The 14,402-nt window shown below is 45.2% G+C and overlaps 1 protein-coding gene across 1 annotated transcript in view; it reads left to right on the forward strand.

Annotated features, from left to right (window-relative positions):
* Positions 1 to 14,402, forward strand: part of INSC (INSC spindle orientation adaptor protein) — a 141,717-nt gene that overhangs the window by 108,073 nt on the left and 19,242 nt on the right. The window contains exons 8-9 of the mRNA XM_077112258.1: positions 9,188 to 9,359; positions 13,854 to 14,032. Of these exons, the coding sequence (XP_076968373.1) occupies positions 9,188 to 9,359; positions 13,854 to 14,032 (351 nt within the window). The remainder of the gene's footprint in view (positions 1 to 9,187; positions 9,360 to 13,853; positions 14,033 to 14,402) is intronic.

Here is a 14,402-nt window from a genome sequence, read left to right on the forward strand (position 1 = left end):
TTTGATCCTCATTCAATATTGCTGGGTGGGAGCATTTTGATTGTTTCCATGAAGATGTGACCCACCCAATTGTGGGTGGTAACTTCTGATTAGATGATTTCCATGGAAGTGTGTCTCCACCCACTGAAGGTGGAGTTGCTTGCTGGAATCCTTTAAAAGAGGAAACATTTTGGAGAGAGTCCCCTTTTTTGGTAGAGCCACGTGAAAGCCAGCAGATGCCACTGTGTTTGCCATGTGCCCTTCCAGCTGAGAGAGAAACGTTGAACATCATTGGCCTCTTGAACTAAGGTATCTTTCCCTGGATGCCTTAAATTGGACATGTCTATGGACTTATTTTAATTGGGACATTTTCTTGGCCTTGGAACTGTAAACTAACAACTCATTAAATTCCCCTTTTTAAAAGCCATTCCGTTTCTGGTATATTGCATTGCAGCAGCTAGCAAACGAGAACAGATAGTGTGTACATTCTTTTTAGATCTTCTATGTACACAATTTTGTCATCTGCAAATAATGACAGTTTTACTTTTTTCCCTGTCTCACTGTATTGGCCACCAGTACAATGTTAAATAGAAGTGCTGATAATTAATTCTTCGTCTTGAGACTGATATCAGAGAGAAAGCTTTCCATATTTCATGCCCTATTTCATAGTTTAATGTGATGCTATCATTTAAGGGTTAGGAAACAATTTCAGAGAGGGCAAGTAACTTGCCCGTTTTATCAAGACGGCAGTTGTGAGCTCAGGTTTTTCTCACTCCTCAGGTTGTACAACTTCTGTTGTCCCACAGGTACCTGCAGAGTAGTGCTGTGTAGCCCAGGGTGCCCATTAGAACTACTTGAGGAACTCTTCAAGACTTTACTCCACATCATTTAAATTGCAATTTCTGGTGTTAGAGCCCAGGCCTCAGTATTTTTAAGTTTCCCAGATGATTCTAATCACCTGAGAACCAGACTGAGAACACTGATCTAGTGGCACTTTGGGTACAGTAGAATTTGTACAATCTTAGGAGACAGAAAAACCTGGGTACAGAGTCTGGCTGTGCCTGGTAGTACTTTGCTGAAATTTTGATATATTCCTATCAGCACCTTAACTCAGGAAACGAACTTGTTCTTAGTCGAAACCTGTGCTGGTCTGAAAGAATTATGCACCCCGGGAAAGCTGCTCCTTAATCCTAATCCAGTTTTGCAGAAGCAGCCATTTCCTTTAAACCCTGTACAGCACTGGATGTTGGAAATCTGATTAGATTCTCTCCATGGCGATGTGATACACCCAGTTGTGAGTATTCACTTTGATTAGAGGGAGATGTGACTCTACCCATTCCAGGCGGGTCTTGACTAGTTTACTGGAATCCTTTAAAAGAGGGAACGTTTGGAGAGAGTCCCTTTTAGAGCCACGAGAACCACGAGAGCCCACGCAGCCAGAGACCTTTGCGGTGAAGAAGGAAAATGTCTCCGGGGCTGCTTCATGAAACCAGAAGCCTGGACAGAAAGCTGGCAGATGTCGCGTGTTCACCATGTGCCTTTCCAGTTGAGGAAGAAATCTTGAACTTCATCGGCCTTTCTTGAGTGAAGGTAACCTCTTGTTGGTGCCTTAATTTGGACAGTTTTATAGGCTTGCTTCAATTGGACATTTTCATGGCCTTAGAACTGTAAACTTTAGCAACTTATTAATTTCCTTTTAAAAAGCCATTCCATTTCTGGTATAATGCCTTCCGGTAGCTAGCAAACTAGAATATGACCCTTTGATGACTTTTCACAAGCACCACTCTCTCCACCCCCACATGCCTTCAGAGCATCTGCCTGACAATTTGCTTAAGGGGAAATTATATGCTTGACAGAGAAATTATCTTCTATTTATATTCTTAAATAATTCAATCCTTGATTTCTCTCCATCTAAATAACTCATCTATGCTTTCTCTGCCTATATCTCTCTCTCTAACTCACAAATTTCCTGCCAGAGTGGTTGTACAACCCCTCTTACTCATTGTTCTACTCCTAATCACATATTAATATGTGTATTCATCCACTTTGAAATTTAGTTTTTAATCAAAGATTCTTTTTATAATAGCAAGAGCAGCTAGTTGTGGTCTGGAATATGCTAGTTTAGGATGGGAATTCTAGCCTCCTAGAGACTCATTTTAGTTCCTTGTAGCTTTCTATTGAGCTGTCAGACCTACCCCTCCTTAAACAAATACCTTATTCTGAAAATGAGCCTTTGAAAGCAGCATTTTTTACAGATTTTACCCTGAACTTTACCTTCATGTATTCTTCAGTCCACATTCAGATTTTGCTTCTTACCCATTGGCTCATTTATTCTACCTGTTTTTCCCTGTCCCTTGGCCCCACACTCGTCAGAGCTTCCTTGGGCATGACCCTTGTCCCCGCTGTGACTGTGATTGAATTTTCCCTGGGCAAACAGGCTTGTCCTAGCTGAACCCCTGAGTAAGATTCTTACTGCTTTGTGGTTCCAATTTGAATTTTGTTTTTGTAGCTTTTAGCTGTCTGAGTGGACAGAAAGGTGAAAGAATATCTGGGGGTCTTCAGTTCATGCTTTTTTCCTGCTGCTGAATAATCACTGCATTTGCAGACTCTGTTTAATGGCTACAACTCAGCAACTATTCCCTCCACCTTTCCCTGAGAAACTAAACACCACCCCCCAAGTACAAATAACTAGGAAGCAGCGGACACCACCAGTGATATATGATGGGCCTTTGTATATTAGCCTGTGTCCTTTAGATTTTTGCATAAAAGCTACCACTGATGCTTTTCCAATAATCAGTAGGAGAACATTGTTCATAAATCTGACATGATGTTCACTGTACGCTTTGGGTTCCCCAACTGTGTGGGTTCCGTGCTTCTTCTCCCACTTGCCATGCTCCCTGCAGATCTGGGCAAGAATCTCAGCATTCAGCAGCAACCTCTGGGTCCGAGTATTTGGTCCTGCTGCCCAAGTGATGACCAGACGAGACCACTCTCATCACCATTTGCATCCCCTCTCAAGAGGAAAGCTGACCTTGGTCCCAGGCCCATCCCATGCCATATAAAAGCTAATTATCTGTAAGTGCTTCCAGCAGCAATTTCTTAAAGGATATGAAAGTGCTTTGATTAGATTGTTTTCTTGGCATCATTAGTGATGAGATTAATGATGGCTGGAGATGGGAAGTGGGTGGTTTGGGGATGAAATGGGACCAGAGTTTGAGGAAGCTGGGTCTCAGTCTGGGCTACCCCTAGAGCCATCACTGGAGCTGAGTGATGGCCTTCTCACCAGCTCCTCTTGCTCGCTCTTCCTAAAAGTTTCAGTGAAGGAAGCAGAGGCTAAAGAGTGGGGAGATAAGGATTAGGGTCTCAGCACTGCCATTAACTTGCTGTATGGCCTGGGAGATCTCTTACCTTCCCTTGACCTCTCTTTCCTCATCATTTAGCACATACCTCCTAGGCTCACTGTTGGGCACAGGCTTCAGCTGGGTGCTAGGGACCTAGAGAGGACTCAGTTTAGTGCACCTTGAGGAGCCCAAATCTAGTGCGGTATAGGTGTGTAAACTGGTGAAGAGAATCCCCCGTGACAGGGGCTGTAGTTGAGGTCAGATCTGCATGGTATGGGAGTTCGGAGCACAGAGACCATCTCTCACACAGAGGAGATGACCTTCGATCAGGTCTGAGAGGGGAGAGAGGAGGGCAGTCAGGGAAGATGGCCATTTCAGCTTGAAGTGAAGTGGGTTTGCTATTTGGGCAAATTACTTTTGGAGTTAAATGTAAGAGACCCAATAGCAGATTGCAAATGTGGATGCGGGCCTTGGGCAAGAAGGTCAGGGCTGGAGGATTTGGTTTGGGGGTCATCACAGAATCACTGAGGTCACTGGTGTTGGGTACCACCCCCTGATATGGTGCAAAGTGGGTTGAAGGCAAAACCTGGGCTTTCCAGCTTCAATAGATGCAAGGGAAGAGAGACTAAGAGAGAAGGGGATGAGGAATAGCCAGATGGGAAGGAAGGGGGGTGAGCAGCCCAAGTGTGGCATCATGGAACCCTAAGAGGAAGGAAGGCCGAGAGAGAGAATTCTTAACAGGGGCAGGTGTTACGGAGAGGCTAAGTAAGAGAAGGACTGAGATGTTGGGGTTCCCACCAGACAATTTCCGAATCCTTTTTTAGGCCTATGATTTCTCTCTCTCTCTCTCTCAATTTTTTTTTTTTTTTTTTTTTTTTTGCATCCCTGACTGTCCATGGCCACTTCTTGTCTCTCTCATTTATGGCTGATTCATCTCTGTTCAGTGCTGAGTTCAGCATCTGCTACAATGTAGATGCTCAGTAAATGTTTGTTGAACTATAAAGAGATGCAGAGCTATTGCTACTTTTTTCTTTATTACCTTCCGAAGGATCACAATTGTTTATCTTATTGTTTCCGGTCAGGATTTAAAACAAGATTCACTGCCCTTTGAAAAGTCCTAATTCTGGGTTTGATTTTTGAAGGCTGCCCAGCAAGTGGGTAGAGCTGCTGCCCCAAGCCAAAGGACTGGGTTTCTCGGTGGGGTCTCAGACGCAGAGGCGGTGAGGGGAAGCACCCAGGGAGAAGCCCAGTCAGAAGGCCTAGGAGGCCTAGACTGAGCAGGCAGAGGGGAGGCCAAGTCGCTCTCAGCCTGGCATCTAGGGCCCAATACCTCAGGCCACCTGGAGGGGATGGGATGGAGTGATGGCGCCACCATGTGGCCGGCGCTTTACATGCATTACCTCATTGAATGATCCCAAGAGTCATCTGACGCTGGTATTTTTACACCATTTTATAAATAAATCAGAACAACAACTATGAGATGGCATTATTGCCAAGATTTTACAGATAAAGGCTCAAAGGAGGTAATGAAATGGTCAGGCTAGTTTGAGGCAGAGGGAGGATTCAGACCCAGCTGGATCTGACCCCAGACCCTGTGCTGTCTGCATATAACGCAATAAGAATTGGCTCAGGTGTTGGGAGACCTGGAGCCTGGCAGGGGGTGGGGCCCTCTGGTGGCTGCTCACTGCGATAAGCTGGGATGGGTAGGGACTGCTGAGATGGTGATATGGAGACTCACCCAGGCTGGTGGTAGCTTGCTGGCAGCAGGCTGAGTGGCAGGTCTGCAGTATCAGAGCCAGAGGCCAGGGAAATTGGTCCAAATAGACAAACCATGAAATAGAAATATAGCCAAAATACTTGAACAGGTAATTCATAGTAAAGGAAGTCCAAATGACAAAAGACAAAACAAAACAAAACCACACAAAAAGACTCTCAAGGTCATTAGTGAGTGGAGACATGCAAATTAAAATAAATATTTTGCACTCATCAAATTGGCAAAAATTTGAAAGTCTGACAACACGAAGTGTTGTTAAAATATGGAGTTTAAGTGAATCCACACATTGCTGGTGGGAGTATAACTCATTGCAGCCATTTTGCAAAACAGTTTGGGGATAGTAAGGTTAAAGCTGTGGGGACCAAATGACCTAGGAATTCCACTTCTAAATTGAGCCCTTAGAAAAAAGTGGCACATGTGCACGAGAAGACATTTAGAAGAGTATTTAAAGTGACAATTTTTCATATAGCAAAAACTGGGAAACAACTCAAATACCCATGGAGAGGAGAAAACACAAATTGAATCATGATAGATTTGTACAGTGGAATACTATACAACAGTGCAAATAAATGAGCTACAGCCACATGTAACAACAGAAGGGGGTCTCACAAACATAATGTTGCCTGGAAAAAAATGCCAAATTTAGGTGAATCGATGCAATATGATGACATTTATGTTAAGTATATCTAGTTCTGTAACATGAGACAATATTCATATGTAATGAAGCTCTAAAGAAAACAAAGAAACAATAAGCACAAAATTCAGGACAATGGCCCATCCATCAAGGAAAAGCAGAGGGTTGTGATAAAGGGGGGTTTATAGGGGGTATTGTTGGTTTTATTTTACTTCTAATATTAAAATATCTGGGTATTAAACACACACATAAGAGTGGGCCACGGTGGCTCAGCAGGCAGAGTTCTTGCCTGCTGTGCTGGAGACCTGGGTTCAGTTCCCCATGCTTGCCCATGCGAAAAAGAAAAACCATATACAAATATGCTCATTTTATTATTTTCCTATTTGATACATTTGTAATATATATGTACATATTTATATATATATGTATATTCTCTTGAAAGGATGATATATTTCATAATCAATACATTACAAAAAAAGAACTGAAGCATATTTAAAAATGAGAAGGAAAGCAAGAGAATGGGTATGGCATAGACAGACTTTCACAAATCCTCTTCTCTGGGAAATCGAAAGATAGAGAAGGAATCAGGGTCTAATCAGGCTGGGGTCACTTACAGAAATTGTGGAATTTATGTCCCTGTGCCAGTTGTTTCCCCAGTGGATGTCCTTTCCTACAACTGCCTTTGCTCAAGGTGTCCCTACTGTCTGCAATGCCTTGCACTCTGCTAGTCTAAAGGATGTCAGCAGGTCTTAAGTTCAGGTTTTGCTCTCTTGTGTTTTTTTCCCCACTTACTAAAAGCTGACTGTGTGTCAGGCCTGGAGCACCAAGAGTGAACAAGCTAGAGACCCCAGCCCTGCAGAGCTGACAGGGTGTGGGGGGCGGTTCCTTTACCCAGGGTATGGACAGATGAGTAAGATAATAAGGACAATAAATGGATAAATAATAGGGGGATAAGGGATACGGGTTGTTTTGGGTGTTCTTTTTTATTTTTTGTTGGCGTATCGAAAATGTTCAAAGATCGATTGTGGCGATGAATGAAGAACTATATGATGATACTGTAAACCACTGATTGTTTATGTTGGCTGAGTATATAGTATGTGAATATATCCCAAAAAAATTGCATTAAAAAAAGAAAAACCCCCAATGAATTTGAAGCAGCTGGTCCGCAGACCCCACTTGGAGAAACAGGGCCCTTTGGGTGTGATAAATGTTATGATGATAGTGAAAATACCCGGGTGTGGGAGCTCTGGGGAGGGCCCCCTTCCCCAGCTGGAGTGAGGGAGGGTGCTGAGTCGGGGCAGCTTCCAGGAGGCCTCCCCACAGGTCATCCTCATTGGAAATCATGGGGTGTCCTCTGAGCCCCTGCACGTGCTCTTCCACCTTGCCTGATGGTCGTTTGTGGATGAGTCACCTCCCTCACTACAGGGGAGAGTTCCTCTGCTCCACCTTGGCCCTAGCACAAGGCCTGGCCCTGTTTGTGCACAGGGAAGTTTTGTTCGGTGGGTTTGCAGAGCAGCCTTCTGGGCTAGGGAGCAGGCTTGGGGCTGGGTGCGGGCCTTGGGTGGCATGAAGCCCTTGGGACTCATCGACTCACTGGCTTCTCCAGTGTGTTCAGTTCCGGGCCAACTCCCAGACTGTGTTGGGGGCTAAGGCGGGACGTTTGTTTGGGTCTCACTAGCATTCCCAGCTGAGTTGGGCACCAGGGAAACAATCTCTTCTGCATTTGAGATGAGATGAGGGAGACTGGATTTATTGAGACATTTCCCCATCAGGTACCGGTGTTCTCCTGAGCAACAACCTTGGTCAGGGCTGGGAGGAGGGAAGGGAATGAAAGCCAGCTAGGCCTAAGAGGTTTCTCACATTAGCAACAGGACTGTTTCCTGCCTGCAGGTCCAGAGCAGGCCCCCTTCCCTTCCCTGGGCCCGTGTGAAATGAGTTCCCTCTCTGAGGGCCTGTTAGTCAAACACCTGGCATGAATCCAGTCCGGGCTGCTGTTTGTTCCCTTTTATTAAGCACATCCAGGTGAGTTTTACTGTGGACAGTCCCCCAGGTGCCTGTTTCCACATTTGTCTCCTTGAGTCAGAGATTGCCAAAGGCTTTTGCTGCTAATGGACCTTACAGTTCCCAGGAGCCACTTAAGGGAGGTACACAGAACTCAGAGCCGATAATTAGTCAAAGGAAACATGGACCTCTGGAGACCCACAGGGGCTGAGTGGCAGGAAGTAAGAGCGCAGGGGCAGGAGGCTCAGGCCTGTGGCTGTTGTGGCAGGAGCACCAGCTTGGGCTTCTCCTCACCTCACCTTTCCCTGGTTCTTACCCTGCTCCTTTCCTGCCTCCCCCACTCCTCAGCACGGATGGATTCCTTGTCACTTTGGAGGCAGGGTCCTCAGGCAGGCTGATGTCCTGGGGCATTTGAGTGGCTGCAGTAACACTGCTGAGCTAAACTCGGCAAGTTACTGCCCAAAATATCTGTCCCCCTCTCCTTTTCTCCGAACAAGTCTTACCTACTGACCGTTGATGCAGTCGGGCTGAGGTCTGAGCTCAGGTATGAATTCTTGGGAAGCAGTACAATGTCATGTTCAAAACTGTGGGCTTCAAAGCCAGACCATTTGGGTTCAAATTCCGAACCTGACACTTTTAAAGTTTGTAATCTAGGACAATAATAATAATACTGACCTCACAGGGTTATTATAAGGATTAAATGTATCATAGCATATATGCTGTACTTTGAATGGTGCCTGGCTCTCTGTAACCACTAGAAGAAAGCATCAGCTATTATTTCAAGAGCAAGTCTAACTGGGGCAGAGTGCGAAAGCGGAAGTCTTTCTGTGCCATTCATGTCCCACCAGGCCCAGGTTTGCTCCTTTCTGGTTGAACATAGAGAACAAGACCTAAAGAGAAGCAGTCCTCTTTTTGTGGAGAAGTATGGTTGAGGACAAGATGGGAAAGGAAAAATGCTGAGCCCCGCATGATGACAAGTCCAAGGAAAAGAGGAGGGAACCAACAATGCTTGGGTATGTCTTCTGGACCAGGCATTGCTGGCATTATCTCCTTTAATCCTCCAACACTCTGTTGATGGATGAGAAACAGTTCCACAGAGGCAAGTGACTCATCAGTCAAATAAGGATTGGAGGATGTGAGATTTCTAAGCAGCTGTTCTTTTCACTACGCAATGCTATGGTGAATGACCAGAGTCTGGTCCCTGAGCTCTTGGCTTGATGTTCTCTCGATAGGAAGCCCATGCTGGGTCATTGCTGTCTGCTGGAGTCAAAGGACAGGCCTTTGGGGGGCAGATTCTGGGCCACTCTGGGGCTCTGTCATTGGCTTGTCCCTGGTAACACCGAATCCTGGGCTGTTTCTGGGAACCAGGACTGGGCAGGAGGTGAGTCTCTTTCTCGTTACTACCGTGAGCAGTGGTACCCACCCAGGATCACAGGGATGTTTCCTCTCCATCTGCAGGTGGATGGCGTTCTGTGCTTGGCCGACATCCTGACTGATGACAGCCACTCAGAGGCCACGCGGGCTGAGGCTGCAGCTGTGGTTGCCCAAGTCACCTCCCCACACCTGTCCTTCACCCAGCACCTCAGCAGCTTCTTGGAGAGCATGGAGGAGATTGTGACAGCCCTTGTCAGTGAGTCATCCTGGGTGGGAGGGGTCCACCAGGTGAGAGGGCCAGTCGCAGTTGTGTTTAGCAGGGTCAGAATGGCCTACCTGCCTTCCCCCACCTCAATGAACCCCCAGTGTCTCTTGCCTAGATGATCGCACTGGTTCAAATCCTCCCATCAAAGTATTGTAGTTTGGCGTCAAGTCTCCTACTAAAATGCATGCAGCCCTCCAACCTGTGGTCAGGTTGGGGTTAATTAGTCTTTCAGACTGAAGTCCAGGATAGGCCCCAGGGAGGAGTGGGGCCTGAAATTTTGAGGTTCAGATCCTTGGCCAGCAAGACTCTGATGGGTGGGCTGTATTCCTGAAGTCTGTCTAGTGTAGCCAACAAATCTGGCAGCAGTGACTGGGGACAAACAGCTTCTCAGACAGTGCCAGCTAATCCCAACCTGCTGCCGCCTAAAATCCCACTACTGGTCTCACCTCATGGGGCCTTGAAAGCTTTGACTCTTCTAGGTTCTCCTATTCAGACATAGATATACCCGCAGGAGAATTAAAGCCTGATATCTAGAATATGCTCCTCCCCGCGCTTTTCTTTGCAACACTGCAGAAACTAGGACTTGGCTGGAGAACAACCCTCAGGGCATTTTGCATACCTTCTTCCTTCTTTAAAATGTGCCAGTGGTGATTGTGTTTCTACTTCTATCCTAATCTCTGTCCATGTCTCTATATTAATACCTTGTTGAAAGTGAATGAAAATATCTTTCATTAAGATATTTCCCTTTCATCCAGAAATTTAATTTCTTCCAGCTCTTGGAGTCACCAAACCAGGGCTAGGAATATTTGGAACAACACAAATAGAGGGACAAGATGGAGCAATGGATTGGAAGTCAGAAAACATGGATATTTCTGGCTTTTCTTTCATTCATCCATTCAGCAAATAATATTGACCAGTAATCCAGTCAGATACTGTGTTAGATTCCGCTGCTCACATGTCACATTGTTAAGCTCACTTTACAATTTTTCTATTATATAACACAAAGGGGTTGGGACCAGTTTCTCTCAAGGGTCCCTCTAACTCTATAATTTGAAGATCTGCAAGTATTTTGCTCATAGTAGGCATTTGTTAAATTGGTTTTATGGCTGATTCGAGTAGCTGTGACAGAGGCACCCAGAGGCCAAGCTGGATGAAATCAATTTGCCAACACCTACATTTATTGAAAATTGAGAAACATGGAAGCCAATTGTTGAAAGTCATGACTGGAGGGAACGTAAGAGACCACGAAGTTCAATGCCCACTTGTATTGGAAGGCCTGAAAATCAGGAACAATGTTCAAGTGCTGCCTTGACATCTTTGAGCCTCACAGGGCCCTGAAGACTCAACTGTGATTCCCCTGCTCTTGCCAGATATGCCTCTCACCTGGCAGGAAAGGCTCTCCACTTGGCTAGTTCCCTTATCAGCTGAACCAGCTATAGTCCACCTGATCTTCAGCCTAATGGGGTCTGGCTCCCTGCTAGCCTGAAAAAGTATTCAAACAAGGCAGTAGCATCCTCCCATGGGTGCACTGGTCACCACACCCTCTGCCATCACACCCATAACTCCTGTTGGTTCACTCTGTTCCCAAGTACAACCCCTGTGTGGCCTTGTATGGCATGCAGTGTCCTCCATTGGGCTGCAAGTAATGTGACTAATAATCTGCGGCCTATGTCACCTGTCCAATGTCGGGTGCCATGTACTGGCCATCTCAAGGGTGGGAGAAACCTCCATCACCAATGTGGTGAATAGGAGGTGATCAAAACATCTGTCTTCACAGGAGAAGGCTTAGAGAAGTTGAGGAACATTCTTAAGACCATACAATAGTGTTAGAGTTCACTTATGCCAGGAGTCTCATGCTCAAATGACCATAGGAGGTGGGAAAATATAAATAAGTTGAAAAGGGCCAGATGGAAAAAGAAAATAAAGGGTTTTTGGGTCCTTTGTCAAACTGAAAGCACATGCACTGCACCAAAGGTACATAGTCACTGTAAATTTCAGTTGTTTGTTGCCACTTAGGAAAGGCCAAGATTTTTAAAGATAAGCCAAAAATCCTAATGTATCAATGTGAACAAATAATAAAATAAACTAACTAAAATATGTATATAGTTCAAACAAGCTTTCACTATTGCCATATATCCATTTCTATTTCTTTGCCCAAGCTGGATGTCTCCCTGGAGAGGTGGAGTCTCCCTATTTATTTCATCCTGATGATGATGCATTGTGGAGTCCATTCTGAGAGTCAGCAGATGGGATATATCTTCTGGGCGGGGAGCCAGTGCTCTGTTCTTTGGTGGGAAATAACCCTCCAATTTCTTGCCATTCTCTGGAAACATTTATAAATGAGTCATTGGAATCCTCAGTTTAATCTTCCTAACACATCCCAGGTGACTCAGACTATAGTTCAAATAAATGTGCACCAAAATTAAAAGGCACTTAGGTGGTTGTGTTAATAATCACTGTGTTGGCAGCAACAGAGTCTTCTGCATGAAAATAAGGGTAAGTGTTTGGACCCAGAAGAAATCTCACAGCAACGTGGACAGTCAGTCCTGAGGTCTCACCTCCAGGTTCTGGGGAGGTGACCTGGAGGAGACTGGCTGATTCCAGTGATACCCCAGACATCAAGGATTGGGAGGTCACTGGACAAAGAGAGGAATAGAGTTCTTAATTCCCTTGCCCTGTATGGCTAGAACAACATTCTGAGTTATCTAGTGGTCATGCCTTGACTGTGGGGAGCAGGACTGTCCAGAGGTAAGCATTGCTCTCCCAGTAGGATCAAAACCTACGTCTGATGGTGCATCACTGGGAATGAGTCAAAGAGGGCAAGCGCCAAGAGGCAGCACGGAGTAGAGACAGAATGATGGCTTTGGAGTTGGGGATACCTAGATTTGATTCTAGTCCTATTGATTACGTATTGTTTACAAGAACTTGGGCAAGTCCATTTTCAAATCTTCAGTTCCTACGTCTATAAAATCATTATAGAAATCAGTTTATTGTGAGGATTGAATGACTGAATGAGATAAAAAAAATACAGCAGTGCCTGGTACAGAGTAAGCACTCAATAAATGGTAGCTGCTGCTGCAAGTGGCTTCTGTGAGTCTCAGCTTCCTCGTGTATAAATAGAGACAATCATTATCTACCTTGAGAGTACTCAGAATTTAATGGCACAGTGCAAAGCACACTGCAGGTGTTCTACTAATGTTATTTTCTGTCCCTTTCTAGGTTGGGAAACTGCATTCACTACCAAAAGCCAAGAGCAGGGTAGTTAGCTCAATATCAGAACCTAGAAGTGTAGACTGAAAGCAAGAACTAGGGACCAGGTTCAACTCCATCTCTTGAACTTTCTTTCTCTCCTGGGACTGTTTTTCTGAAGTGTGGCTTCTCTTTCTGTTCTTTCTTAGAGATGTAATCTAGAAGCTGATCAGTAGGAGAGGGGCTGGACTCTTGATTGGTTATAAAGTTGGTGTTGACTGGTCATCAAGTGGGTTAGAAGTCAGCAAGTAGCCCATTGGGATAGGAAGCAGCACCATGGACAGAGTACTTTAAGCCATCTTGTGCAGCAGAGTCTATTCCAGGCCCTGTGGAATCCAAGATGGAATGTGCTAGGTGGTGGAGAGATGGGGGTGGGGGTGGGGACCTTCACCTTGAAGACCCTCAGTGTAATTATAGATATTAGGTAGGGTAATTTGTTTAGAGTTGGGCTTTGACTAATAGGCTCAGAAAGAAAGCACCTGACATTCAGGGGCTTGGTGTAGGACTTTCTTACAGTCGGATGACCCTTATCCTGGAACCAAAAGGAAGTGTCGAAGCTCTGCTGATGGGGGCTGGAAAAGTCAAGTCTCTCTGTTTTACTTCAGCCTCGTTCTTAAGGAAAATTTAGCATCAGTGTAGTGTACATTATAGGAGACATGAATGGACTAGGAGCTTTTTCCTCTCTCAGGGTTTTTGTACGTGCTGTTCACTTGACCTGGAACATGCTCTTTCCCAAATATTCTCATGATAGGCTCCTTTCCCTCTAAAGTCTCAGTGGGAAAGTAACATTCTCAGGGAGACTTTGCTTATGCTTCCTAGTGGGCCACTAGTTACTCTTTATCTTAGCATTTGTTTTCTTCCTGACATTTATCAGAATCAGCGATTATTTATATTAAGTTCTTAAACATTTCAGTTTTATAGCTCACTACTAGTGAATAAGCTCCAAAAGGGCAAGAACCTGATCTATTTTGTTCATGACACCAAACTGTGACACCAGAACAGTGCCTGGCATGTAGTGTTCACTCAATATATATTTGTTAGATGAAGGAACAAGTGGGTTTCAAAGCCTAGCTTTGCTACTTATAGAGACAGAAAAACTTCCCTCTCAACTTTCTACTAGAGATTATAACGCACCCAAATTATCTCCCAGAGCTATTGTGGGAACCAAATGAGTTAGCTGGTATGAAAGTACTTTGCAGCTGTGAATCTATTTTTTTTTTCCTCTCCCCCATTCAGAACTGTGCCAAGAGGCCTCATCTGGGGAAGTCTTCCTGCTGGCTTCCGCAGCTCTTGCCAACATCACCTTCTTCGACACAATGGCCTGTGAAATGCTCCTGCAGCTCAATGCCATCCGCATCCTCCTGGAAGCCTGTAGTGATAAGCAGAGAGTGGACACACCTTATACCCGGGACCAGGTGGGAGACTCAGGAGGGGTCAGGCACAGATCCTGTAACTATGGAAACAGAGGTCAGGAGTCCAGAACTTAGGTCCTCAGGGTGGAGGAGACAGCACTTGATCTATCCTGCTAATTCCTTTTTCTGGAACTATGAGCTTTGCATTCACTAGGAAGGTAAAGGAAGATGTTCTCAATGTCCCTCATTGACCTTGCAATATTTGTGAGCCTCCCCTCACCCCCAGCACTGCCTTTCCTATCTTAACCATCACAGGGCCTTCATCTATCTCCATTAAGACTAATCCATCATAGGAGGCAGAGAGGTGTAGAGGCAAAGAGGACAATCTATGCCCCAGTCATGTTTGTGCCCATCTGACAGTGCACCCTGCAAT

Source organism: Tamandua tetradactyla, chromosome 8 (assembly GCF_023851605.1).
Source record: "Tamandua tetradactyla isolate mTamTet1 chromosome 8, mTamTet1.pri, whole genome shotgun sequence".
Lineage (NCBI taxonomy): Eukaryota > Metazoa > Chordata > Mammalia > Pilosa > Myrmecophagidae > Tamandua > Tamandua tetradactyla.